The sequence below is a fragment of the Anolis sagrei genome, chromosome 9, assembly GCF_037176765.1.
Source record: "Anolis sagrei isolate rAnoSag1 chromosome 9, rAnoSag1.mat, whole genome shotgun sequence".
Lineage (NCBI taxonomy): Eukaryota > Metazoa > Chordata > Lepidosauria > Squamata > Dactyloidae > Anolis > Anolis sagrei.
In genome coordinates, this window is record NC_090029.1 from 6,156,657 (window position 1) to 6,182,926 (window position 26,270).

General features: G+C 41.2%; 1 protein-coding gene across 14 annotated transcripts in view; it reads right to left on the reverse strand.

Moving 5' to 3' along the window:
* TJP1 (tight junction protein 1) overlaps nucleotides 1-26,270 on the reverse strand; it is a 404,161-nt gene that overhangs the window by 19,425 nt on the left and 358,466 nt on the right. For 6 of the 14 annotated variants that reach the window (XM_060755760.2, XM_060755759.2, XM_060755757.2 and 3 more), the window contains 8 exons: nucleotides 24,898-25,108; nucleotides 21,246-21,346; nucleotides 17,402-17,755; nucleotides 14,802-15,035; nucleotides 11,437-12,297; nucleotides 9,760-9,857; nucleotides 8,264-8,491; nucleotides 46-215 (listed from right to left, as the gene is read on the reverse strand). In XM_060755760.2, coding sequence (XP_060611743.2) covers nucleotides 46-215; nucleotides 8,264-8,491; nucleotides 9,760-9,857; nucleotides 11,437-12,297; nucleotides 14,802-15,035; nucleotides 17,402-17,755; nucleotides 21,246-21,346; nucleotides 24,898-25,108 — 2,257 coding nt within the window. The remainder of the gene's footprint in view (nucleotides 1-45; nucleotides 216-8,263; nucleotides 8,492-9,759; nucleotides 9,858-11,436; nucleotides 12,298-14,801; nucleotides 15,036-17,401; nucleotides 17,756-21,245; nucleotides 21,347-24,897; nucleotides 25,109-26,270) is intronic. The other 8 variants (XM_060755761.2, XM_060755770.2, XM_060755758.2 and 5 more) reach the window with 3 other exon arrangements.

Consider the following 26,270-nt stretch of genomic DNA (forward strand, 5'->3'; position numbering starts at 1 on the left):
GATATGGACAGAATAAACCAGAAATGTTAAACATCAGGGATTTACCTGCAGTAAGTGCAGACTTAGGCTGAAGAGACACAACAGGGTTGTTCATGGACTGAGGCTGGGTATATTGTACCGGAGGCACAGGCGGAGAGGGGGTCACTTGAGGAACCGGCTCATAACGCTTCTCGCCAACAACCCTATCCAACGGCTCTACGTCTATCGACTTGGCCCTGTTTGGATGAAAGGAAAAAAGAAAGGAAAGGAGGAAGACGAAATCAGAAGAAAAACCACAGTTCAATTCCAGATTTTTCTACCTTCTTTACCTTCTTGGTGCTGTTCTGTCCTGAGTTGCCCTTCAAAAACAGCCTTTAGACAATGTTGAAAATAAAAGAAAAATGCTTCACTTCAGAAAACACAAAGGATAAGCAAATGCAATTGAAAGGTGCAAGAGAAAGCAAGAAAGTCTTAATCCAGACACAAATTAAAGTCTCTTACAAAGTCCCAAACGAAACACCAGTCTTCCATCAGACAACGGGCAATGAACTAAGTTCTCAGCAGCAGAAACAAAGAAGATTCCATTGAAGTGAAAACTTCAGTATCAGGGTCATTGTTAGCAGTGAAATCTGACTGCTCCTGCCTCTGATTTATAGCCCTGAATTCCCCACGCAGGAGGTGCTAGGGTGTCTCCCAATTAGCTCAGTGTTTTTAGCAGCTATTTTGGCTGAACGCCGTCTGTGCTCTGTCTTTTCGTCTCTCTAGAAATGTGGGCACTTTCAAACCCTCATCGTCTGATTCTTCTTCTCCCTCCAATTTCTGAGCACTTCCCTGCTCCCCTTCCTCTTCCGAAGATGAGGAATCCCCAACATGCTCCTAATTGTTTCCTTTTTTTCAGAAAATACATATTTAGGATTTCTCATGCTCTTTGCACTGGCCAGGGATCTCTAAGAGTGAGCCCAAAAAAGCTGGTGCTATTCAGATCTTGTTTGGTTTCATCCCTGGACTGCACAAGTCTCCAGACCTCAATGAGTACATAGAAATAGGATTAGGCTGAGGGATCCTCTACCCAAACATTCCTATGCATGTTTACCAAAAAGGACTTTGTCTTTCCCCCTCCTGCCAGCCAATGTCTCCTCCCCGTTTGAATAAGTAGGAAGGGAATTCTGTGAGGGAACTTCCTTTTTAAATGTATTTTTATTGCCCTCGGCTTGGCCATGAGGCCATTCGCCATTTCATAGAATCATAGAGTTGGAAGAGACCTTGTGGGCCATCCAGTCCAACCCCATTCTGTCAAAAAGTAGGAAAATCACATTCAAAGCATCCCTGATAGATGGCCATCCAAAGAAGGAGTCTCTGCCACACTACATGGCAGAGAGTTCCACTGCTGAACAGCTCTCACAGTCAGAAAGTTCATCCTAATGTTCAGGTGGAATCTTCTTTCCTGTATTTTGAAGCCAGTGTTCCGCATCCTAGTCTCCAGGGCAGCAGAAAGGAAGCTTGCTCCCTCCTCCCTATGACTTCCTCTCACATATTTACACATGGCTATCATGTCTCTTCTCAACCTTCTCTTCTTCATTTTCCAGTTTCTCTTGTGCCTTTTTGTCATGTATCATATTCTTTATTTGAGGGTGGTTGGTGGTGGCAGGCCTAGCAGTTGGTGATGGATGGGTCGATGTAAGTCTTGGTTCTAAAGGGTTATCTGTAAGTGGAAGTTCATGGGTGAAAGCAATTAGGGGTGGAAGTATGCAAGAGATGGGTTGCAGATGGGTGCTTCTGGATATAAGGAGCTAGCCTTGGCACTGATCATAGGGAGAAATGTATTTGTTTTATCTTGGTGGTAGATGCTGCTGGTTTCCCCCCAGGTTTGTGGATTTCCGGTGTCCTGACCTCTCTCCTAGAATCATAGAATCAAAGAGTTGGAAGAGACCTCATGGGCCATCCAGTCCAACCCCCTGCCAAGAAGCAGGAATATTGCATTCAAATCACCCGACAGATGGCCATCCTGAACCTTTGGAATCCTGGAACCTTGAATCTTTGGACTGGCTTTTGACTATGGTATAGACTCTTGATCCCTGGACTTTGTTTTTTGAACTCTCGGCGTTTGACCACTGGACCGGATCTTTTGACTACGGAGTTATCTTGAACCTGCAACAGTGTTTGATGTTTTGTTCTGTATTCTGTGGATGAGTGCAATCTTTATGTTTTATATTTTGGACTATCAAAACAGCCACAATAAGTACTATTTTAATTAAATTATTTTATACAAACTGGGTTTTTGTTTGGTTCATCTTTGCCTCTGTAAAGGCAGAGCCCTGGCATTGTGACACTTTTCTTCCTTCCAGTGAGGATGCACATTTTGCCTCTATGTAGGCAAAATGTAGCTGCATGGATTTTTTTTTACTTTTTACCCCTTAACCTTTCTTAAAAGATGAGACCTAGTAATCTATTTACTTCCAAGACCTTTTCTATTAATAATGTATTTCTTTTACTTCAATAAATACTTCTGAAGCTAAAATTCTGACTCTGCAATCCTGTGTCATCTCATGGAAAGAACGCTTATCCTAGCTTGCCACACATACGTTTCTGCTGGTTATGAAGTTTAATTCTGTAACTTCGCTATATTTATGGTGGAATCACCCCAACTGAGGGTTATTTTTGAGCCTAACAGCTCAGATTCCCCAACAGATCCCAAACTACAACTCTCAGTATCTCTGAATGTTAGCCATGCTGGATGAGGTTGATGGGAGGTGCACTACAAAATATAAAGTGGGACCTGGATTGCTTTCACTCCGTTTAGAAGAGAACTTAGACGAATCTCCAAGCCACTCAGGTTTGTGGAAAGGAGCCATTTACAAGGAACAGGAAATGAAGGCCATAAGGTGCACTGTAGCTAATATCACCAGGACAGACAAAGGTAAAACTGTTGGAAAAAAGTTGACTGAATGGACATCTTCCAGGTATGTCAGCAACACAAGAATAATGTTTGTTCGGACCTCCAAAAATCACCTGTGGAGGTGATGTGCATTCTTTCATAGCACTGTACCTTTCTGCAAGGGTCTGAACAGATTCTAGAAATGTTAGCATAACTCTCTTGTAATGCCCAGAACTAAAAGAAAGAATAATATAAAAGAAAGAGAGCTGACAACAACAACGACGTGTTAGAAAGATTAGTAGCACAAATCAAAGGAGATGGCAAACAAGAGACAGATGTGTTGCCAAAGGTTTTCATGGCCGGAATCACTGGGTTGCTGTGAGTTTTCCAGACAGAAAGTCATGCAGCAGAAGCATATAAACCTCCCTTGACAGTTTCCAATATACCTCATAACCTCTAAGGATGCCTGTCATAGATGTGGGCAAAACATCAGGAGAGAATGCTTCTGGCATGTGGCCATACAGCCCTGAAAACTCACATCAACCAAGAGACAGATGGCATTTGGGGTATATTTTTTTGCCTCTGTGTTCATTTGTATTTTCTAATTTGGCTCATAAGCCAAAGAAATATACTGTATATAATCGAGTATAAGCTGACCTGAATATAAGCTGAGGCACCTATTTTACCACAAAAAAACTGAGAAAACATATTGACTCGAGTATGGGAAATGCAACTGCTACTGGTAAATTTCAAAATAAAAATAGATACTAATAAAATTACATTAATTGAGGCATCAGGTGAAATATTTTTGAGTATTTACATAAAACTGTAATTTGAGATATGACTGCCCAACTCTGATTAAATCATTATTCTAACCTTCTTCAATGTAAATGTACTTATGTATCCTTCCAGCAATAATAAAGTGAGTAAAATAATAAATGTAATAATAATAATAATAATAAATAATAATGTGAGTAAACTAATAAATGTAATAATAATAATAATAATAATAATAATAATAATGTTTTTTAATCATGTTAGGAGCAACTTGAGAAACTGCAAGTCACTTCTGGTATGAGAGAATTGGCTGTCTGCAAGGACGTTGCCCAGGGGATGCCCGGATGATTTGATGTTTTTATCATCCTTGTGGGAGGCTTCTCTCATGTCCCCACATGAGGAGCTGGAGCTAATAGAGGGAGCTCAGCCGCCTCTCCCCGGATTCGAACCTGCGACCTGTTGGTCTTCAGTTCTGCTGGCAAAGGGGTTTAATTCACTGTGCCACCAGGGGCACCTTATAATAAAATAAAATAATGGAAATTCAATAATAACAGTAATAATAGAGAAAATAATAAATGCAATAATAAAGTAAAATAATAAATGTAATAATAATCATAAATAGTGTAAAATAATACATGTAATAATAATAATAATAATAATAATAATAATAGGGCAAAATACCGTAAATGTAATAATAATAAAGTGTCAGGTTTTACAATGTATTGTAATGTAACAAACTGAGTCATGCACTGCTAATAGGCTTCTGTTGGGAATGCTGAGTCATGCATTGATTGTATATGGGGAATCATTTGGGGAATGTGTTCTGGCCTACTCCAGGTGATTGTGAATGATGCAATCCTGGGTTTGGGTTGGGTCAATTAGTTGGTAACCAATCAGAGATTGCTATGTGTAAATGAATTGTATATAAGGAAGTCATGTACAGTGTATTCTCTCTCCTTGTGTTGTGATGTTGTTCACCAAAGGCTATATGTAATTAAAGAACCTGTCTGCTAGGACAAGATATGGCTGCGTGGTGTGGTGAGTCTGCAATATCATCTAAACTAGGGGAAAGACAATGGTAAAACTAACAATGGCCGGGCATGTGCTCAAGTATTTGTAAAAGGTTCCAGCGTGGCTGCAGGTTGTGGGAGCAGTTGACTGAAAATACTGTGCAGAAAGAAGCTACTGGAAAGTGCTGAAGTTGTGCAACTGACCTGCTGCTGAACTGTGAAGTTAATCTCAACATAAAGGGAATAAAATAATACATGAAATAAAAATAATACTAATAACAGAGTAAAATAATAAATAACCTTGACTCGAGTATTAAGCCGAGGGGAGCTTTTTCAGCCTAAAAAAGAGGCTGAAAAATTATGCTTATACTCAAGTATATACAGTAATTTAAATTTAGGAATTACAAGTAGACATGTACCCAAGAGTTAAGGGTGACGCTCCAAACTTGGGACATGTCACAACTCGACATAAATACACCGAAACACATCCAATGGTAGATATTTACAATGCCATCTTTGCCAGAAAAGCAGAAAGCTTAAGTTTCACAAGCTTTATGTGCAACATGTTTAGCTGGTTAAAAGGGGGAGAGAAAAGTTAATTTTTCAGATTTCTTTTTTAAATGATCTCAATTGTATTCAATGCAGTGCCCAATTCCTATCAAAATTGGGCTCAAGTCATCTGGAAGCTGCCTTTGGGTTTTTTTTCCTGCACATAATGCCTGTGATCAAACGTAAGAGGAGAGAGGACAGGAAACCATCCTCACGTCAAGAGTGTTCTTACCACTTGATGCTCCTTTTCAAGTAGCCATAGTTAGAATAAGAGCCAAGAAATCTAGTTGGCGGCAAAGCAAACGGCAATAGAATAAAATGGGGAAAAACTAGTCATTCTGGCTTCACTTTCCAAACAAATTGTCCAAACAAAACAAAACAAAACACACACACACACACAAAAGGCACAAACTCACAATCTAAACCCAAACCATACAAGATGCTTTAAAGCAGTGTTTCCCATCTCAGGGATTGGGACCCCTGGAAGGGTCGTGAGGGACTGTGGCGCAGCTGGCTGGGAGTTCATGAGTTCAAAGCCAGCCCGGGTCAGAGTGAGCTTCTGACCAGTTTGTGTAGCTTGCTGTCGACCTTTGCAGCCCGAAAGACAGTTGCATCTGTCAAGTAGGAAATTTAGGTACCGCTTATGCAGGGAGGCTAATTTACGAGGCCATAAATATCTCCAGCAAGCATGCAAAGAATGAGGAAGTACTTCATCAGTGTCACAAATGGACAGTGAAGTGACAGCTCCCCTGGTGGTCAGAATGCCCTTATCAAAAATAGCCTCTGTGTCTGTCTATATATGTTGTGTGTCTATGGCATTGAATGTTTGCCGTGTATATGTACATTGTAATCCGACCTGAGTCCCCTGCGGGGTGAGAAGGGCAGAATATAAATACTGTAAATCAATCAATTTTTGGAGGGGTCACCAAAGACTGTTATGAGAACTCTGGCTTGGCCACAGTGGTCCAAGCTCTTGTTACATCCCGAATAGACTACTGCAACGCACTCTACGTGGGGCTGCCTTTGGAGACTGCCCAGAAGCTTCAACTAGGTTGGCAGCCAGGTTGCTCACCGGAGCGACGTACAGGGAACATACAACTCCTTTGTTACGCCAACTCCACTGGCTACCGATCAGCTTCTGAGCACAATTCAAAGTGTTGGTTTTAACCTTTAAAGCCCTAAACGGTTCTGGCCCAGACTACCTGTCTGAATGTACCTCCTCCCACGAACCATCACGAAGCTTAAGATCTTCAGGAGAGGCCCTGCTCTCGATCCCACCACTATCGCAAATGTGGTTGATGGGGATAAGAGACAGGGCCTTCTCAGCAGTGGCCCCCGCCTATGGAACGCCCTCCCTAGAGATATCAGATTGGCCACCTCCCTCTTGTCTTTTAGAAGGAACATCAAGGCCTGGTTAGGGGACCAAGCGTTTGATCAGTGAGCAGCAAGTGGAAGAAGATCACACAACTTATGGCAATGAATTGACCTGAACTGGTTTTGTGGATTTCGATTTTAATTGATGTGTCTTAATTAATTGTTTTAATTGTTATTTTTAATATTTTGATTGTACTGTGGTTGTTTTTATGATGTTAGTGTCGTTAGATGCTTTTGTTAGGCCACCCTAAGTCCCCCTTTGGGGGGAGAAGGGCGGGGTATAAATATAGGAAATAATCTATATTAATAAAAATGAAATGTTCGTTTGTGGGATTAACAGAACTCAAAACCCACTGGACGAATTCACATCAAATTTGGACACGAGACACCTAACAACCCAATGTATGTCTTTCACTCAAAAAAATCACGTTTGTCATTTGGGAGTTGTAGTTGCTGGGATTTATAGTTCACCTACAATCAAAGAGCATTCTGAACCCCAGCAATGATGGAATTGAACCAAACTTGGCACACAGAATTCCCATGACCAACAGAAAATACTGTTTCCAAAAAGGAAGAGAAGGACATGCAAAGAGATCTTCAGCCTGCTCTGCCAAAGGGGTTCCTAAGGCCATCAGAAAAATATGTTTTCTAATATTAATTTATTTACTAGCCGTCCCCTGCCACGCGTTGCTGTGGCCCACATGGGGGTTCTGCGTGGGAGGTTTCGCCCAATTCTATAGTGGGTGGGGTTCAGAATGCTCTGTGATTGTAGGTGAACTATCAATCCCAGCAACTACAACTCCCAAATGTCAAGATTCTACTTTCCCCAAACTCCACCAGTGTTCACATTTGGGCATGTTGAGTATTTATGTAGAGTTTGGTGCAGTGTAGGAGAGACAAGGATAGTTGATGAATATATCTATGGCTACCTGTATATTTGTATTTTATTTTAAGAGGACTAGATGTATGTTGTATGTTATGTCTGCATTGTTTGTTTTTGATAAGGCCAATTGGCTAATTAATAAAATTGTTGTTGTTGTGTGGAGTTTGGTCCAGATCCATCACTGTTTGAGTCCACAGTGATCTCTGGATATAGGTGAACTACAACTCCAAAACCAAAGGACATTGCCCACCAAATCCTTCCAGTATTTTCTGTTGACCATGGGAGAACTGTGTGCCAAATTTAGTTCAATTCCATCGTTGGTGGGGTTCAAAATGCTCTTTGATTGTAGATGAACTATTAATCCCAGCAACTACAACTCCCAAATGACAAAATCAATTTTTTTTAAGTGAAGGACATACATTGGGTTGTGATGTGTCTTGTGTCCAAATTTGGTGTCAATACGTCCAGTGGTTTTTGAGTTCTGTTAATCCCACAAATGAACATTACATTTTTATTTATATAGATTAATGTATTAATTAATACATTTTATTATTGTTGTTATTATTATTGTTATTATTATTATTATCTTCACCATCACCCATTTTGTCCACTCTTAAAAGAGACTCAAAGTAGGGCAGGAAATGCCTTTTTCGTTAGTTATGCAAAAAAAAAAAAGTCTGGTTTTACAAGTGCACAAAGGATATCCTGGGATTTCTTGATTCACCTCTTGCTGTATGACATGTTGAAAACACAAGACTGGGGAACAAGGAAAAAAAGAAACAATCTGGAGGCATGCAGACAGAGCAGAGGGCTTACTTTGAAGCGTAATTGGTGTAGTTGAGCTGATTATGGAGGTGGACTGGCTTTGCAGGCTCCGTGTGGAGGCTGGCGGGGACCTGAGCAGCTGGCTTGTTTTCAAAACTTCGGCGGTCGAAATAGGAGAGCTGCTTCCGGTAGTACTCCTCATCTTCCTCGGGGTCGTAGTGGTTTGCCCGAACTATGTCCTCGGGGGGCTTCGTTTGAGGTCTCTGTGGTTCTGGGGCTCTAAAACAAACATGTTTATGACACTTTAAAAGAAAGAAGAATCAAAGGTAAAGGTTTCCTGCTGACATTAAGTCCAGTAGTGTTCGATTCTGTGGGATGGTGCTTATCATTTCTAATCCAAAGAGCCGGTGTTGTCCGTAGACGCCTCCAAGGTCATGTGGCTAGAGGACAGGAGCAGGATTCATAATGATCTTGACAGATTCGAGAGATGGGCCAAAACTAACAAAATGAAGTTCAACAGTGACAAATGCAAGAGACTCCACTTAGGCAGAAAAAACAAAATGCAAAGATACAGAATGGGGGACGATGCCTGGCTCGAGAGCAGTACGTGTGAAAAAGATCTTGGAGTCCTCGGGGACAACAAGTTAAGCATGAGCCAACAATGTGATGTGGCGGCAAAAAAAGCCAATGGGATTTTGGCCTGCATCAAGAGGAGCATAGTGTCTAGATCTAGGGAAGTAATGCTACCCCTCTATTCCGCTTTGGTTAGACCACACCTGGAATATTGTGACCACAATTCAAGAGAGATATTGACAAGCTGGAATGTGTCCAGAGGAGGGCGACTAAAATAATCAAGGGTCTGGAGAACAAGCCCTATGAGGAGCTGGGCATGTTTAGCTTGAAGAAGAGAAGGCTGAGAGGAGATATGATAGCCATATATAAATATGTGAGAGGAAGCCACAGGGAGGAGGGAGCAAGCTTGTTTTCTGCTTCCCTGGAGACTAGGACGCAATGGAACAATGGCTTCAACCTACAAAAAAGGAGATTCCATCTGAACATGAGGAAGAACTTCCTGACTGTGAGAGCCGTTCAGCAGTGGAACTCTCTGCCTGGAGTGTGGTGGAGGCTCCTTCTTTGAAGACTTTTAAGTAGAGGCTGGATGGCCACATGTTGGGGGTGCTTTGAATGCGATTTTCCTGCTTCTTGGGAGAATGGGGTTGGACTGGATGGCCCATGAGGTCTCTTCCAATTCTATGATTCTATCTAGAGCTGATGTGGTCTATCTAAGGGGTTGGGGCTGGTCAGCAACAGGGAAGGAGTGGCAGGAGACGCGAAAGGAGCGGACATAAAATAAATGAAATAAAATAAAATAAAGAGGAAGGAGGCTTGCAGACCAAATTTTCGTCCTCATGGCCCACTGGTGACCCATGGCCAACAGGTGAAGAACTACTACAGGCTTCTCTTCTCTGCTGTCATTCCCCATTTTGGCACCAAATGATAGGCATCTGATCAGTGCTGCCCCCTTCATGCATGAAGATGGCATTTACCTGTACGCTGGTTTATCATGTTCATATTGATTTTGAGAGACTGGTTTCGGACCGCCCACTGGAGTGATGTTAGGCTTAGGTGCCAGCTCTGGAGGCTGCTAAAAAGACACAAAACAAGATCAAAACTCAACCAGGAAAGAGATTCTAAGCTGGTGCTTCAGCACTACTGCACAGAAAAAGCATCCTGAGGCTGGATTTGTCCCAATAAAAGGCTTTATATAGCTACACCTCAGCACTTTTAAGCTACTACTGATTGAAGACACTGACAGATATTGTCATTTGCTTAACTCTCCCCCATTGTGATCAATGGGGCTACACAAGCTCAACTTTAACTAGACAATAAGTAATATCAAGCAAAAATTGGGTGCTAGAAATAATATCATACGAAAGCTGACTGGCGCAACCTAGGGATCACAACCAGACACAGTGAAGACATCTGCCCTTGCGCTATGCTACTCTGCTGCTGAGTATGCATGCCTAGTGTGGAACACATCTCACCATGCTAAAACAGTAGATGTGGGTCTTCATAAGACATGCTGCATTTTCATGGGGTGTCTGCACCCTACACCACTGGATAAATTGTTTAGCCGGTATTGCACCACCTGACACCCGCCAGGAAGTAGCAACCAATAGTGAAAGGACCAAGGCAGTGACATCTCCAGCTCATCCCCTGTTTGGGTATCAGCCAGCACGTCAACAACTTAAATCAAGAAATAGTTTTCTAAGATCTACAGAGACACTTGCTGGAACACTCCAGCAAGCAAGAGTCCAAAAGTGGCACACTCAAACCCAGAACCTCAATCAATGGCTAATACCAAATGAGAGACTCCCCCCTGGGCACACAGAAAACTGGGCGACTTGGAAGGCGCTGAACAGACTGCGCTCTGGCACCACGAGATGCAGAGCCAACCTTAGGAAATGGGACCACAAAGTGGAGGATCTTCTTGCAGCAACACCAGAGGCACTCCAAGTGGCCAGCTACTGGTCAAAGGACATCTAATCAACTACCAAGCTTGCAAACTTTGTGTTTTGTTTGTTTTGTTTGTTAAAAAATGCAATACAACTGTTTGGTCTGCTCCTGACACAATAAATAAAACTAGACAGTCTCTTTCATATCTCCTCCCCTCAGTGTATGAAAGGTCTGATAGAGACCTCAGTGTGAGAAGGCCTCAGTGGGAGAAAGGCCTCAGTATGAGAACACCTCAGTGTGAGAGAAGCTCCAGGTTGAAGGCCATCGTGTGTGAACTTCAGTGTGAGAAGAGGCTCTGTGAGAGCAAAGCTGTTTATCTGCATAAGAAAAAAGCCCAGCGTGGAAGCAAAGAAGGAAGTGTAAAGATCTTTATTTGTGTTATGGAAACTCTGTTCTTGTAAATAGTGCTATAAAGAAAAGCCTCCTGAGGATGAGATAACATTGGTCTGTGTGTTTTTGTTCTTTTTATCACTTTGGGCTACTGGTGCCGGGTCACGCTGCTGTTGATAAGTTACTCTGCTGTACATTTATGAGAAGGGTCTTTCATTAATAATTCCACTCACCCAACACAAGTATCCTCTGATTGAGAAACTACGCCATGCCACAGAAGCATGTTCTCTCCAGGTCATGGGGCATGCCAACATAGGTCCTGCATAAGGATTTCAGGTAGAAATTAAGTGCCCTATGGAGGCCTACAGTGTGCTTACCTTGGCTATGGGAACTTCATTTGAGTCCTTGATTTTTTCCAGTGACGACGACCTTTTGTTTTCAAACATTTTGACTCTGGTGAGCACAGACTGAGGCTTCATGGCTGGGTCGTCCTCCTCCTCGGCTGGTTGGATAGGCAGTGGTTTACTGTTGGAAGGCAGAACTTCGGGTTTGCTTTGCAATGGAAGGGGAGGGTTGGGAGACGGTTCGTACTGCCCCGCCTTTGCACCAAAGCCTTGCGGGGGGCCTGGTTCGTAGCCCTGCTGGGGTTGAGGCTCAAAATAATGCTTGGGTTCGGGCGACCTGGGCACTCCAGAAGGGTAGGCTTGCTGGCTCTCTGGCTTGTACCGCCCTCCATGCACTTCGTAGCCTGCCGGAGTCTGTTCTTCATACCGTAGCTGCGTCATGTTGAAGCTTTTTGGCTCGTAGCGGGGCCTGCTGTCATAAGCCATTGGAGGGGGCTCCTCAAAGCGTGGCTGGGAGGCAAAGTAGCCCCGTTCCGTGCCCTCATCCGCATTCTGCCGCAGGTCAAAGTCTCTGGGAGCCTGGTTGTCGTATGGAGGCCTGGGCTGGTAGGGAGGCTTCTCATCGTAATAGGACCAGTGGTCATCATAGGGAGGCACGCGTTCCTCGTAGTGGAGGCGAGGGTCGTAGCCGCGCGAGAACTGGTCCACGTAGTTGGTGGAGTCATACCTATAGGCCAGGGGAGGCTCATACTCCCGATTCGGCTGCTTCTCTACATATGGAGCTTGCGGTTCATAGGCCAAGTTTGGATCTTTCTCCTGCCTTTGCACCGGCTGCTTTAAGACATAGTTTGCCCGAGGGGCGTCCTCGTTGATGTAAGGCTCATTCCTGTACATCTGCAAGAAGACAGATTTTATTGCAGAAGGCTTTAATGGCTGGAATCACCGGGGGGTTGTGCGGTTTTCAGACTGTAGGGCTGTGTTCTAGCAGCATTTTCTCCTGATGTTTCGCCTGCATCCTATGAAGATGCCAGCCACATCTGGGTTGCTTATTTATTTATCTACGACATTTATATGCCACCCTTCTCACCCCAAAGGGGAGGACTCAGAGCGGCTTACAAGATATATATAAATACAATATATTAAATTAATAGCATAGTACCATATCAGTATTAAATATTACTATATTGTACTATATCATTATATTGTAGTATTATTAGTAATATTATGTGGAATATAAAATATAATATTGTATTATGATTAGTATTATTATATTGTATTACATTATAATATTATAAATGTTATATGTATATACGAGGGGTATTTTTTAAGTAAGGTCCATTTTGTTGTAGATACTAGTAGTTCGCACGCATACCGCAACGAGCGCGTGCGTCGTGTACCGGCATGCCTCAGGAACAACTGTGCTCAGTTTCCACTCTGTAGCTCACCTGTACGGTTCTGTTCTGTGCTTTAAAAATGTTTAAGACTATCAACTCCCCCGCTGCATGTGATACAGTTTTTGTCAACAAGGAACCTGAGCGGTCCTCATCATGGACGTTGTCACGGCCATCTTTGAATGAACCCACTTACGCACTTTGCTTTCACTCATAACAGTATCACCGTACACTTCACAAATCTGTCGATGGATTTCTGCAGCAGGTTCCTTGCTGACACAAACCATATCACTGAGCAAACCTCACATGCGGCGGGTGAGTTGATAGTCTTGAACATTTTTAAAGCACAGAACAGAACCGTACAGGTTAGCTACAGAAATAGCACAGTTGTTCCCGAGGCATGCCGGTACACGACGCACGCGCTTGTTGCGGTATGCGCGCAAACTACTAGTGCCTACAACAAAACGGACCTTACTTAATAAATACCCCTCGTACAATATATTGTATTATATTATTAGTAAAGCAGAGGAGACAAGATGGAACTGTCTTCTGCCCCCTTTAACCATGTTTCTTTGAATGGTCACCTGTGAACTCCACACGAACCTGTGGGTGCCCAGATGTTTTGGCCTACAACTCACAGAAATCCCAGCCAGATTGCCAGCTGTTAGGATTTCTAGGAGTTGAAGGCCAAAACATCTGGGGACCCACAGGTTGAGAACCACTGTTCTAGAGAGTTTTTAAACTGTCTGTTCAGGCATAAGAGACCCTGCGCATTTCACAGGGACCACGAAGAAGAAGCAAGCAAATCGTCAGGAGAAAATGCGGATATAACACGCTCATAGGAGTCCAGGAACCACACAACAACCCAGAGAGCATTTGTTTTGAAATTGAAAAAAAAAAGCAGCTGATAAGAAAGAAAACTCTGTAGCACTCAAGCACCTAAATGTTGGAATCACAGTTGTGTATGGATTGTGCCACATGCACAATGGAGGACCTTCTTCAAGCAACACCAGAGGCACTCCAAGTGGCCAGCTACTGGTCAAAGGACATTTAATAGAATACCAAGTCTGCAAATTTTGTGTTTTGTTTGTTTGTCATTTTTTTAATGCAATACAACTGTTTTGGTAAATAAATAAATGGATTTTATCTGTGATATCCAAACTCTAGTCCTCCAGGTGTTTGGACTTCAGCTCCCAAAAGCCTCCACTGCCTCGACCAAGAATCAGGCCTTATGTGAGCTTCTCTGATATCCTTCAGCCGTATTGTTTTATATTGCTTTCAATTGTGTTGTTATTTGTTTTATCTAATGTTTTAATTGGTTAAAGTGTGTGTTTTAATTGTAATCTTGAGCATGTCCCTTGTAAGCCGCCCCGAGTCGCCTAGGGCAGATGGTTGGTGGGGTATAAAAATAAAGTTATTATTATATTATTTGCTTTTATTCTCATCAGAAGATTTGGAGTCTGTCTGAGGATTTATTCCCACTCTATCAATAAAAGGAAGCATTTCTATTGAAGTCTAAGAACACAGACTGATTTGGAAGATGAGATACATTTCCCCCCTGAAAGATGCATTCAAATAACAAAAGAAAATTTAAATAACATGTATGTCATGAAATACAGGGAAAGCTTTGAAACAAAATGAGCCTACTACATCTCCTGATTTATGAAAGTCATTTTCCAGAAGATTTCAAAGCAGCCTGCACATGCTCAGGAAGTATCACATGTGTGCATTTCACAGGGACCACGATGGAGAAATGCAATTTGAAATCATGCAAATGTACAAAGCAACAGCCAAACTCCCCTTGCCCCTCCCTCCAAAAATGCTAGCTTTAAAAAAAGAAAAAGAAGCGCTGGAGCACTTTAGATAGTCAGAAAAATGATTGTGGGAAGAGAGAAATCATACGGGAGCCTTTAGTACGGGGCAAAGCAAATATGATCAGGTGAGAGCGTGCCGGGCGCATAGCAGTGACTCCCCGTGCTGCAAAGGTCTCAGCCCCGGCGGAGGTACCTTGGTTGGATCTAAGTGCGGCGATAAGGACGGCTGCTCGGGGTCTCTGAGCATTAAGTGGGGAGCCTCAAGGCTGGGTGTCCTGAGGGGCCCGGCTTGTGGCGGGTAGTGGTTGTAGGCGGGCATGCCAGGCTCCTCCAGCCTGAGGTTGACAGCCGAAGTAGATAAAGCCGGAGGAGGATTTGTTTCCGGCGATGGGGAGAGGTAGGGGAGCCCAGGCGAAGTCTCTGCTTTCTGCAAATGTTTAAAACAGCCATTGAGTGGACTTTACTGGTTTGTTTCCCCCCTGATAACACTGACGGGGTCCTGGATCATAAAACATATCAAACCACAACTCTCCCAGTTATTTAACAAACGCCAAGGAAGCAGCCCAGACCCTGAACCGGTGCCTGTCAACTGTTGAGGGCAAGCAAACTGAAATTGAATCCAGGCAAGAAAAAGGTCCTCCTAAAACTTGTGCATACCTTGAGAGGCCAGACTTGGCCATGGTGGTCCATGCCTTAATTACATCCCACTTAGACTACTGTAATGGGCTGTATGTGGCCCAGTCTGTGTATATGTGTTTTGTGTGTGTATAGGTAAAGGTAAAGGTTCTCCCCTGACATCAAGTCCAGTCATGTCTGACTTTGGGGTGTGGTGCTCATCTCCATTTCTAAGCCGAAGAGCCGGAGTTGTCCATAGACACCTCCAAGGTCATGTGGCCAGTTACCTTCCCGCCAGAGCGGTACCTATTGATCTACCCACATTTGCATGTTTTCGAACTGCTAGGTTGGCAGAAGCTAGGGCTGACAGTGGAAGCTCACGCTGCTCCCCGGAATCAAACCTGCAACCTTTCGGTCAACAAGCTCAGTAGCTCAGCTTTTTAACCCACTGCACCACCGGGGGCTCCCTTGTGCGTGTATATATGGGTGTATATATGTGTGTTTGCATATATATATGTGTGTGTGTGTGTGGGGGGGTGTATATATATATATGTGCTGTCTTCACCTTGTTGCCTTGTTTTTTACTCATGTTCTATTTTGAAATGGTCATATGACTGATCAAATAAATAAATATTATTATTATTATTATGATTATTATTATTACTATATGTGCATGTATATTTGTGTATTTATGTGTTTATATGTGTACATACATATTGTGTATATGTGTGTGCTTGTCTATATGCATATTTGTGTGCATGTGTGTATATTTGTGTGTGTTTGTGCATATATATACATGTGTGTGTATGAATGTGTGCATGTGCATATGTATGTGTATATGTATATATGGTGTATTTTTGGGGTTTTTAAGTCTGTTCCGCTCGAGTTTTGTGTGTGTGCATGCATGTGTGTGTTTATGGGTGATGGACACTCGTTGTACTGTTAGGTGTATTGTGTCCAGTGGTTTTTGAGTTATGTTAATCCCACAAATGAACGTTACATTTTTATTTATATAGATAATAGAGAATAACTGGACTTCTGAATAGTAAAGTACTGGATCTCAGCGACTTTTAGCACCCATCTCCTCTAAGGTTTCAAGAGAGGGAAAAACACCAATCACTACATCTCTCCTGACACACAACCAGAGAGAGATCTCAAAGCACACAGCACATACTCTCCATACTGAAGTGTAAGGAAATAGAAGTCAGATTCAAAAAGCTTCCAGTTGAAAAGTTGATAAGAAACAGAGGAGAGAAGAAATTAGATATGTTCCAACTGTCATTCAGGAGACATGGGGGAAGGGAATTTCCTCAGTCTATCAAAACTAACTGGATGGCCCATGAGGTCTCTTCCAACTCTTTGATTCTATGATTCTAACTAACTGTTCCTCATTGAGGACTTGAGACTTGGGCAGTATGGGGTTGAATTCCAACAATTTGCACCCCTCCCTTTTCCTATTATAGTTGTGATAGCACTGAAACTTTCCAAGAAGATATCCAAGGTGCTGAACTCGGACTCTCCCAAAGGGATTCAGCACCTTGGATAGCTCCTATGACACTAATCCAAAACCTGGATACATTCACTGCCCTGCTGACATGGAAGCCAAGAGCCGCCACAGTATCAAGCATTCAAAGAGAGGTATCTGTTTGGAGCCTGTCCTAGGAAAACAGAAAAAATATTAATTTTCATACATATTGGGAAAGTTGGTGGCTTTAGGTCAACCCTTACCAAAAAAAAAAAAGTTTAAGCATTGCTCTTTTTCAGCGTGATTTCTGGTTGAGATAAACAAATATCTCCTGTTACTATAAAGGTGATAACTTCTTTTAGGAAATAGAAAAATTCAGGCAATTGGTAATATTTGAGAATAGCAAGAGTGCCCCGGTGGCGCAATGGATTAAACCTTTGTGCCAGCAGGACTGTTGACCAAAAGGTTGGTGGCTCAAATCCGGGGAGCGGGTTGAGCTCCCATCTGTCAGCTCCAGCTATCCATGTGGGGACATGAGAGAAGCCTCTCACAGGATGGTAAAAAATCTGGGCATCCCCTGGCCAACGTCTTTGCAGATGGCCAATTCTCTCACACCAGAAGCAACTTGCAGTTTCTCATGTCGCTCCTGACACACATAAAAAATTAATATAAAAATAGTAATTAAGCTAACCACATTTTAAAAAAATTCTTACCGGCTGAGCAGTGCCCGTCTTGAACCCAGGGGACTCTATCCTGTGATTGGGCTGGCTCTGGGCCTGAGCAGCATACGGAGGATATGTTTGGTTCTCATGGTGCACTCCGGACGAATCTTCTCTCACGGGTTCAGAGGACCGCGTAATGGCCGACTCGGGAGGAGTTCCAACCTCGTCATTGAGGGTCTCATCCAGCTCTTGATCCGTGTAGGCCCCGCCTTCTGTGTCCGTGTCCTCGTAGTCCGAAGTGTGCCTGCTGTCCGTGCTGTACATGGAGTACTCGCTCCCCGGAGCCGACAGGTAGGACAGGCGGTCATCGTGTAGGTCAAGGTCATCGCTGGTAGCACCATCTGCCTGTGTCAAACACATCAGATTCAGGTGTTTATAAGGGGAAAGCCCTGCAATAACAGGGCATCCTTCCACCCAGAAGCTCCATTTAATGAAAGTGATTTCATGTTCCTATAGCTCAGCATGTCCTATAGCTCAGTGGTTCATCACATGCTTTGTAAACATAGAAATCCCATGTTCAAATGCTAGCCTTCCAGCTAGGGATGGAGAAAATATCACTATAGATTTTAGTGAGTAAAATGAACCAATGGGGTAAATCATCTTTGTATAACCCACAAGAGTAATTACTCTGTTATTGTTATTATTACATTTATTATTTTACTCTATTTATTATTATTGACACAAAAGCACAGTATGTCACAGCAAACGACATCTCTATGCTGGATTTCGTATCACAAAATCACAAGTCGAACACTTCCCAAGCACCTAGGACTGTGTGATGTATTTTCGAATAATGCACGCAGATCCAAGTAAGGTGGTCTTTTGCAGTTGACAGATCGTGATTTTACTCTATTTATTATTATTATTATTATTATTATTATTATTATTATTACATTTAGATTACTTACTCTATTATTATTTTATTATATTTATTATTTACTCTATTATTATTACATTTATTATTTTACTCTATTTATTATTATTAAAATTACATTATTTTACTCTATTATTATTATTTGTATTATATTTATTTTTTTAATCTTTTATTATTACGGTACATTTATTATTTTACTCTATTTATTATTACTAGCTGTGCCCGCCACGTGTTGCTGTGGCCAACCTTCCTCTTTCTCTCCTTTTTTCTTTCTCTCATTCCTTCCCTCTCTCTTATAATAATAATAATAATAATAATAATAATAATAATAATAATCTTTATTTATATATCACCCTATCTTTCCTTCCTTCCCTTTTGTTCTTTCCTTCTCTCCTTCTTTCCTTTCTCCTCTCCTTTTTCTTTCCCTTCCTCTTTCTCCCCTGTCTTCCTTGTCTACCTATTCTTGGACTGCAGCTCCCAGCAGTCCTCCTGATCGATTTATCTATCTACCTGCCTATCTAATCTATCTATCTGGGTGATTGCTGGGAGTTGCAGTCCAGGAATAGGAAATTGGAAATATGCAGGGATTGGGATGCTCTCAGAGAAATCCAAGGAGGAGAAAGCTTGCATCTTGGAAGCAGTGCATTTCATAGAATCATAGAATCATTTGAATCCTCCTCCTCTCCTAATCCTCTCCATAGGGGATGCTGGGAGCTGTAGTCTGGAAGAGAGTGTGGATATGCTATTTGTGTTTTGCTTGTTGGGGGGAGTCATTTTTGCACATGCGCTGTAGCATCTTTTTGCTTTTTTTGCTTTTAAAGTCCCTTCTGCTGTGTTTTTCAGTGTTTTTATGAGTGATGGTCACTCGTTGGCCTGAGAGGTGTATTGTGTCCAAATTTGGTGTCAATTCCCCCAGTGGTTTTTGAGTTATGTTAATCCCACAAACCAACATTACATTTTATTTATATAAGTTATTATATTTATTATTTTACTCTATTATTGTTGTTTTTATTACATTTATTATTTTACTCTCTTTATTATTATTGGAAGGAAATGTAAGCACATTTACATTGAAGAAAGTTAGAATAATGGTTTGATCAGAGTTGGACAGTCCTATCTTAAATTACAGTTTTATGTAAATATTCAAAACATTTAACCAACTGATGCCTCAATTAATGTCATTTTATTGGTATCTATTTTTATTTTGAAATTTACCCATAGCTGCTGCATTTCCCACCCTCTGCTTATACTCCAGTCAGTACATTTTCTCAGTTTTTTGTGGCAAAATTAGGTGCCTCAGCTTATATTCGGATCAGCTTATACTCAAGTATGTATGGTATATAATTTCCAACCACGTAGTGGATGCATCTACTTTAGCTAGGGTCAACAAACTAGATTAATGGGATGGAGAGAATCCTGAAGATTTTGTGTTTTGAAAATGGAGAATCAAACAATCACCATATCTCCACCTCCATTAAATCTAGGGGCATTTCCACATTCAACCAATACATATGAGAATCGACAGCAATTCGTTCCTCCCTTCACTGTCATTCATGAGCGACATATAGGCTGCACAAGGTGTCTCTCAACCATTCAAGGTCCTTGAGAGGCACCAGTTAAGGCCTTGCTGACATTCTGACCAAGAAACTCTCTATAGACAAATTCTTACTTCCTGTTCCCAGATTACTGATCAGAGCCAGCCGCTTTCCCAATTTTCTCTCCCTGCTTTTTGTTGGCCTACCTCTGCCATAGCCCCCCACCTCTGCTTTCCCGACTCAAGGAACTCTGTTGCAAGAATGGGAACCTCAGACAGTAATTAATGAGCCATTGTTCTGGGCCCGGCTTCAGCATTTGCAATCTAATTAAAATACATTCTTCACCATTCTTTGCCTCCTTTGCTCAGCAGTAGAAGATGCAGGAATCATCCATCAACTGGGACAAAGCACAAAACTTGGAGCTTGTTGTTTTTGCGGAGAGTACCCTCCTCCGCTTGTAAAGCTCACAATTTCAAGAATGCAAAATATTAAAAATCTGGAGGTTGGTCAGGTAGGTTCATTGACTTTTTGTCTCTTACCCGGCAGGATCAACACTATTTGAACCCTCACTAGTCAAACCCCCAATGTTGCCACAGTTAAGAGGCATAATCCAATCACTGTTCTCTTTCAAAAGCAGCCTCTGCCAGTATTGCATCACTATTATTTTGAGCTTTTTAAAAAATGGTAACACCCAGGATTCACCAACAACAACATTTCATTATGGTCCAAAGACCCTTATTGCTCTGTAAGTGTACAAAACATGCAAGGTTAATAAGATTAACAACAGTTGACTGATTTAACACAGAGATGAGTGAAATTAACTACTGGTTAAAATACGGGATTAAACTGATTGAAGCCATACAAGATGGCTATGAACATAGGTAAAAGACTACAAAAGGTTCCAGGCATGTTTCAGCCTGTGTCTAAAATAGAGATTTGTCTAATCCTGACTGCCTTGGAAAATAGAGAATTGTCTAATCCTGACTGCCTTGGAAATAAAGAATTATCTAATCCTCAATTCTTAACCTCTCCCTCCAGACTTAAGTTATTCCCACATAAACCTGTCCCATGATTTTAGATGTAATCCAGAAGCAATGCGAAGGAAAACCATTGTCACCACTAAACTATAATGGAACAAACAAATGCAGAATGGGTTGTTGTAGGTTTTTTTCGGGCTATATGGCCATGTTCTAGAGGCATTTCTCCTGACGTTTCGCCTGCATCTATGGCAACCATCCTCAGAGGTAGTACCTCACTACCTCTGAGGATGCTTGCCATAGATGCAGGCGAAACGTCAGAAGAAATGACTCTAGAACATGGCCATATAGCCCGAAAAAACCTACAACAACCCAGTGATTCCGGCCATGAAAGTCTTCGACAATACAGTAAAATGCAGAATGCAAAGTGAAAAGTTAAGGTTCCATACCTTTCCTTCCGAAACCCACACTAACTGATTCTGTTGTTGTTGAATTGCTTCCTTAAGAGCTCCATACCAGCCGTCGTTCATTGAATTCAAGTTAATCGTGGCTAAGAACAAAAACAAACAAGGCTGATCCAGATATCTTTATGAAATAAAACCACCAGGAGAAACACATTTTCCAGCCTGTTAACGGATTACAATTTCAAAGCTGCTCTTACTCTTTATATGACTGCTGCATGGTAAACATTGTCAATACGATTGATGCTGTTGGAAATACAATTGTGCTCCTTCTCAAAAACCAGCCATGTAATTTCTATGCTGAAAAGGGAAACAGAGTCTACAGTGCTTCCCCGCCAACGAATCCTGCTGATGTTAGATTTTATATAACACTAGCTTGGGTACCTGGTGGTGCCCATGCTATTTGAGACAGGCATTGTTTATTTTGAGGTGTTAGGTTATATCATTTAGTTAATTAGTAACACTATTTATGGAGCCCCCGGTGGCGCAGTGGGTTAAACCGCTGAGCTGCTAAACTTGTTGACCGAAAGGTTGCAGGTTCGATTCCGGGGAGCGGCGTGAGCTTCCACTGTCAGCCCTAGCTTCTGCCAACCTAGCAGTTCAAAAACATGCAAATGTGAGTAGATCAATAGGTACCGCTCCGGCGGGAAGGTAACTTTGCTCCATGCAGTCATGCTGGCCACATGACCTTGGAGGTGTCTACGGACAATGCCGGCTCTTCGGCTTAGAAATGGAGATTAAATATATAGTAGAAAGTTTAGCAAAACAAAAGAGCTTGGAGTGGTTAGAAGAAGGTGATAACAAATTAGAACTGAAATTAGAATACATTTTTATAGGGGTAATAGAGAAAAGGGTAAAAAGAAATGGTATAACAATTTAAACAATCCCTTTCTAAAAAATATTTTAGAGATTTGGGGGAGATATAAAAAAACCCTAATACCAGGTATTTCTCCTATCATGCCAGTTTTAATGACAGAAAACTTCCCAGAAAATTTAAAAAAAGAACCCGAAGTAGAACTTAATGGAAGAGGTTTAATAAAAGTAAAAGACTGGGATCTGAAAATGGTAAATATGGAAAGAATAAAAGAGGAATTAGGAGACTTAGATTGGTATAAGTATCTACAATTGGGTAAATGGTCAAGTGATATAAGGAAAAAGTATAATAGAGGTAGGGAATCCACAAAAATAGAAAAGATGATAACTCAAAGGGAGACTAAAGAAGAGAATATAACATTAAAAGGCACAGTAAGATATCTATAAACTGTTATTAATGAATGAACAGGAACAAGATTATTTGAAGGAAGTATGGAAAACAGACTTGGGGGAAAAATGAATAATGAATAATCAAGAATGGGCAAACATATGGAATATGAGAATACTAAAAAATATCAGAATTAAAGAAAATTACTACAAAATGATATGGAGGTGGTATCTAACCCCTATTAGATTAAATCAAATTGATAAAAAATATTCAAATCAGTGTTGGAGAGGTTGTCAGGAAATAGGGACGTATCTTCATATGTGGTGGTCATGTTACATTATACAAAAAAATTGGGAAAACATATTCAAAGAAATAAGAGCAGTAATAAAAATAGAGACTGAGATTACACCAAAATTAGCTTTATTACTTATACATGATAATATAATTCCCATACAAGAGGAGAAAGAATTGATTTCTAATTTGATAACAGCAGCTAAATTGTTAATAGCAAAAAAACTGGAAGAAAAAAAAGAAATTCAATTAGAAGAATGGTATAGGGAAATTTGGAATATAGCGATTAATGATAAGCTAACTTGCAATATTAAAATTAAAAGGGGAATATGTAAACAAACAGACTTTTGGAAAATATGGGGAAAATTTATCGAGTATGTGTTTAATGAGGGAAAGGGGTATAAGCCAGCAAGAGAAACAATGATATTTTGGAATGGTGAAACAACATAAGTTGGTTGGTCCTGGTGGAGGGGGCACAAACTAAGGGTAAGGGGAAGAGGGGGGAAATGGTATAATAATTATTATAAAGAAATACAATATGTATAACTGGATAAAAGGTGTGTGATAGAGTTATATGTAGCACAAGTTGTAATGGAAATTTAAAAATAATGATAAGAAATATGATCAAAGAAGTTTTTGATGTTTATTTACTGTTAGATTGTATATAATACGGGGGAAAAAATAAATATTGTTGGAGAAATGGAGATGAGCATCACACTCCAGAGTCGGACACAACTAGACTTAATGTCAGGGAAAAACCTTTACCTTTACCTAACACTATTTATTAGGAGACAGCCAGAATGTAATTCTCTTTTTTATGAGTGCTCCCATTAGAAAAAACGTAACGATGTGGGTGAACTACAACTCCCAGAATCATGGATCAATCCTCCCCAAACCAGGCCTCCATGCTCAGCTGGCCATATTGAGTCTGTGTACCAAGTTTGGTCCAGATCAGTTGTCAGCTGGTGCTCTCTGGATAAAGGTGAACTACAAGTCCCATATGCCTAGAGCAGTCACCCCCAAATCCTGCCAGTATTTACAGTTGGCCATGTTGGGTCCGTGTGCCTGCTCAGTTGCTGATCAATTCCTCTCTGTTTGCTGTGTGCCATAGGAAAGGGTAGGAAAGGGTTAAGGGAAAGGCAGTGGGCGGGGTCATACAAATTCCACACAAGGAACCCTGGGATGCCTGCTTGTGGTGGAGGAAACATGTGAAAACTAGAATGAAATTCTCCTGAAATGAAAGCATTCCTTGGATGGTGAGCTGTAGTGTTTGGAGAGGATATTGGCAGTGTTTGGGCGATATGTTCATGGCGCTCACTGTAAGCTGCAATGTCAGTGGAGGGAGTGCATTTGGAGGCTGTCTGACACCTCCGCCACATACACATATACACATTTCTTCACTTTTATTATGTGTATAGAAAATGAAGAGAAGAACCAAGAATCTAGGAAGGCAAAGATGGGGAAAGTGGCAAAGTACAAGGGTTGGCACCCCTGAGGCAGTCAAGACAAGGGCTGAATAGTAGGCATGTGCAACCCATGGTTCTAAATGGTTCTAAAGTACTTACAAAACTAAAGTTCTGGTGCTGAAAACTAGGAGGCGCTAGTGCTTTGCTTCTACAGTGTTGCTAAAGTTCTGGTGGTGAAAATTTCAGAACTCTTAACAAAACTTTCAAAATTTCATAATGACAGTTATTAATTGATTCTGTCATAAAAATAATCAATAACGAAATAATAATGAAATTTTGAAAGTTTTGTTAGAGTTCTGAAATGTAGCAATACTGTAGAAGCAAAGCACCAGCGCTCCCTAGTTTTCACCATCAGAGTTTTAATTTTGTAAGTGCTTTAGAACCATTTAGAAGCATGGATTGAACATGAATCAATATTATTTTCATCAATATAATAATAATAATAATCATCATCATCTTAATTTATACCCCGCCACCATCTCCCCAAAGGGGACTCGAGGCGGCTTACATAAGGCCACACCCATCAATACACAAAACACAATATAACACAAAAACACAACAAAAAATCAGAAAATAAAATAACATAAAATACAAAACCAAAGTAAATATACAGTGCAACAGTATTTGGAAGACCGATACCTGCTGTTTCATGCCACACACGCTCATTCCCTGGTCTACTCACCTGTGAAGAGGTGGTGGTTGTTTTTCCGTAGTTTGTGGGCCCTCTCGTACAGTTTCCTTGCACTTTTCCGTGACTCCGGACATAGCCTCATCCTCATGGTCTTTACGCCCTGCTTTGAGTCAGGGTTCAAGAATACCACGATGGGATACCACTGTGCGTAATTGAGGCGGTCCACTGCGTTCGGAGTGACATCCAGTAGCGCATGTTTGTCCTGAGGAAGAGGAATAATATAGAGAGGAATGAATGAAGACACTGGAAAGGTGAGGCACGATATACACCATTGATTTTTGTTGTTACTTCACAACTGTATTTTTGCTACTGTTTTGAATTGTAATGTAAATATCTGATATACAGGATGTATTTTCATTCACTGGACCAAATATGGCACAAATACCCAATACGCCCAATTTTGATTTTGTCATTTGGGAATTGTAGTTGCTGGGATTTATAGTTCACCTACCATCAAAGAGCATTCTACAATCCAAGTTCAATTCCAAAGATGGAATTGAACTTGGAAAACAGAACTCCCATGACCAACAGAAAATACTGGAAGGGTTTGGTGGGCATTAACCTTGAGTTCTGGAGTTGTAGTTCACTTCCATCCAGAGAGCACTGTGGACTCAAACAATGATGGATCTGGTCCAAACTTGGCATGAATACTCAAAATGTCCAAATGTGAACACTGGAGAAGTTTGGGGAAAATATTTATATTATGATTCATAACGGTAGCAAAATAAGATATGTGCAATGTGTATAGGAATAAAAAAAACTATAGTCCGACTTAACAATCTGTCAGACTTTTAACTTTTACTTTAACAAGACATTTTTGAGCTCCTGAAGATAATGCAAGAAGCCAAGGTGTACATTGCTTTTTAGAAAAAGAATTGCTCAGTGAAATTCAGTTCTCTCTTGAAGCGCAATTTGCAAAGTGCTGAGCATTTTTTGCTGAGACAGAGGGCTTTCATTTGCAGGTCTTTACATGCCAAACCACACTTATTTTGCAGGCTTAGCAAGTGGCCCGAAGAGGGCAAGATGGATTTCCTTTTCATTAGCAAAGAGATGTGACAGCTTCAAGATGAACATATTTTTAATGGAGTCCCTTTTTGTTGAGAAGAGCTCACTTCATCAGATTGTAAGTTATTCTGTGTGCGAGAGAGAGAGAGAAACTGTGTGTGCACGTGCGTGCACTGGCCATTCCATAAACGGGGGCCATCAACTGAAGTTGGTGTTTTTCTATTCTAGTATTTTTTCTACGTTCTGAATTCACAGAACCATAGAAACACAGAGTTGGAACAGAATACATTAAAATAATTAAAATTAAACCCTTTTAATGTATTGTCGAAGGCTTTCATGGTGGGAATCACTGAGTTGTT